The following is a 2,912-nucleotide window of genomic DNA, read 5'->3' as shown; positions in this document are numbered from 1 at the left end:
GACAGACGATATAGGGATATAATATGCTTATTCTTTATTCTACGATTTCATTAATGTCTGCTGCCCTTCATAGTATATAGTATACCCTTTTAAATTTACAGCTTTTCACATATGATACAAGTATATAAAACTTTGGAGGCCAATCCGTTATAATAAAAAGTTTTTATGTGGCTTATTGTATGTAATCTGTATAAAAGGATCTACCGCATAAGTTGCTGGTAAACAACTGGAAATGTGTTGAGGCTATAGACCATCTTAAAGCTCCGACTATTCTTATAATTCTGGCCTTTTTTATTTCGAAAAAAGCTCTTTTAAAAAAGCGAAAAAGACTTAAAAATAAAGAAAACAGTTTTGGAACAGTTTTTAGTTTGGTCAGAATATAATGATTAGTTTTGTGTTATTTATTTATATATTCAGTTATTTTAGCAACAAACAAAGCTGCCAATGTACGAAAATATTCAATGCATTAGAGTATTGAAAGTAAATAATAAAAAAAGCCAATAGAAATTATAATAACTTATAATGAATCCAAAGGACCAGCCCCAATTCACTCCGAAGAGTATTTATTTATTTTATTTATTTATGTCAACAAACATTGACTGCCGACATAGGAGGAACATATTAAAAAATTATAAAAAGCATCATTTAAGTTAGAAAAGCCTAATAAGGAGAAATCGAATCAATTTACAATAATATCTAATAATAATATAATATCTAATAATATAATATCTAATAATATAATATCTAATAATATAATATATAATATTATTTGCCCTTCGGCTAGCTCAGTAGTCAGAGAGATTACAAAAAAGAAATAAACAAATATGCTTAGCAAAAAAAAATCAAAAACAAGTAAAATCAAATTAAAATGATAACATAAAATGAAAATACTTAAATAATAAAATATAGATTATAAAAGATATTGCTAAAAGGTGGAGGATCATTTATAATTTATAGTACAAATCAATTGAAAAAATAAAACTCATAAAATAATGAATATTCTTTGAGTTTTATTTTATTTTATTTTTTGGTTAAAAATAAAACTCAACTTGTTATTTCGTCGTTTTCGTATGGAAAAGGGGGAATTGTTTGTATATTCTTAACCAAGAGGAACATCTAATTAATCATTATATTCCAAGTGAATCATTTTAAAATTAAAAACCTCTCTTTTTAATATATAATTTTCAACTTGGCTGCACATTTCTACTTTAATGGAAAATCCATTAGAATATTGCAGTTATTCTGTGTATTAGCTAAAGGGTTATAAGTATTTATTCACTTTGTGTAATGCCCGAAAAACAAATTTAATCTCAACAAACTCTCATCCTGCTTGCACTCCTTGGGGAAAGTGTTCGTGTCCTTAGTTGGCATACTTGAAGTACTCCTCCTTGCCGGCGCTATCAGGTTTGATGGCCTTGTGGCCGGGCTTCCAGTTAACTGGACACACCTCACCAAATTCATCGGTGAATTGGAAAGCCTGCACCAAACGTAACGCCTCATCGACATTGCGGCCCACATGAAGATCATTGATCGTTATCTGCCGCACCAATCCCTCGCGATCAATAATGAAGAGAGCACGATGCGCCATCCCAGTGGCCTCGTCCAGCACGCCATAGGCCTGTGATATCTTCATGGATTTGTCAGTCATCAGGGCAATATCCATTTCGCCCAATCCGCCCGTATTGCGCGGCATCTGCGCCCAAGCCGTGTGCACATAAATGCTGTCCGTGGAACAGGCAATGATCTCGCAGTTCACGGTCCGGAACTCCTGAGCTCGATCGCTGAATGCATGCAACTCGGTGGGACACAAATTGGAGAAAGCGGCCGGATAGAAGAGCATGATCACATATTTTCCGCGAAAATCGGTCAACGCTATCGGCTTCATGCAACCATTAACCAAAGCAATCGAATTAAAATCGGGAGCAGCCTCACGCATACGTATCAGGCTCATAGTGCCACGATTTTCTAGATATTTTAAAGCAATTCTGTGTAAACTGATAAAAAGAATATTTATGTCGTGTGTAGGTGACAGGATAGTCAGAAAAGCATATGCTTAGAAAGTTTTTAAAATATAAAAAAACTACGCAAGCAATCTTATTTACAAGGAAACGGAGGAACAGTTTCCTTCAAAGCAGCTGAATTAAATGGGTATATCGGTCTTATGTTAGATACGAAATTGAACTTTAAAGACCTTGTTCAATCGGTCTTATGTTAGATACGAAATTTAGCTTTAAAGCTCATGTTTAATGCATCAGTAAAAATCCAATATATTAGTCTGTGTCTCGGTCTTGTCATGTAAATCAAAAAGTACCTTTTCAAATCAATTTCCCAAGCTGTTATCTGCTATGGGTCTCCAGTTCGGGCTTATTGTGGAAAATTGTCGTACTCAAAACACTCAATTTATCCAAAAAAAAGTGATCTATGTATCTATATTCTACTTTTCACTTGTCCACTACACCAAAAGCTACTCCAAGAAAAGTTAAATTAGTGGCAGAAAGAATTGCTCGCCTAAACAAATTATTCAATAATAAATAAAACGAGTATTTACTATAATTTATTTCATATAAATTAATACAAATACTATAAATTTATAAATATTTTATGACTAGTACATTAATTTATAAGAAATCTTCTTGTCGTACTAGGAATTAATAAACAAACAAATAAATAAATAAATAAATGTAAAAAAAATAAATAAATAAATTGTTAAAAAAGTTAATTTAGTACAAGTTAGGTTTAAGCCCTTAAGCTTAATGGGTATTCTGCATAATTTTTTCCGCTGTATATTTTCACAATTGTTGTTTTATATTTTTTATATTTTTCCGTTTTCTGCAATTAAGTAGAAAAGCTAAGTACTAAGCTTTTACTCTTAACATAAAGATTTCTTAATAACCAATATTATAAGTAAATTA

The 2,912-nt window shown here is 31.6% G+C and overlaps 1 protein-coding gene across 1 annotated transcript; it reads right to left on the bottom strand.

Annotated features, from left to right (window-relative positions):
* Positions 1–1,240: 1,240 nt before the first annotated feature.
* On the bottom strand, positions 1,241–1,975 carry LOC115626494 (peroxiredoxin 1). Its single transcript, XM_030521878.1, has one exon. It carries the CDS (start codon positions 1,949–1,951, stop codon positions 1,361–1,363), a length of 591 nt encoding a protein of 196 aa, XP_030377738.1. The 5' UTR covers positions 1,952–1,975; the 3' UTR covers positions 1,241–1,360.
* Positions 1,976–2,912: the final 937 nt, after the last annotated feature.

This window comes from Scaptodrosophila lebanonensis, unplaced genomic scaffold (assembly GCF_003285725.1).
Source record: "Scaptodrosophila lebanonensis strain 11010-0011.00,11010-0021.00 unplaced genomic scaffold, SlebRS2 tig00000085-arrow-pilon, whole genome shotgun sequence".
Lineage (NCBI taxonomy): Eukaryota > Metazoa > Arthropoda > Insecta > Diptera > Drosophilidae > Scaptodrosophila > Scaptodrosophila lebanonensis.
This window is presented reverse-complemented; position numbering and strand designations above follow the sequence as displayed.

What these genes read in the sequence shown, in the direction of transcription:
- LOC115626494 (XM_030521878.1), bottom strand. Translation starts at nt 1,951, where the DNA reads ATGAGCCTGATACGTATGCGTGAGGCTGCTCCCGATTTTAATTCGATT.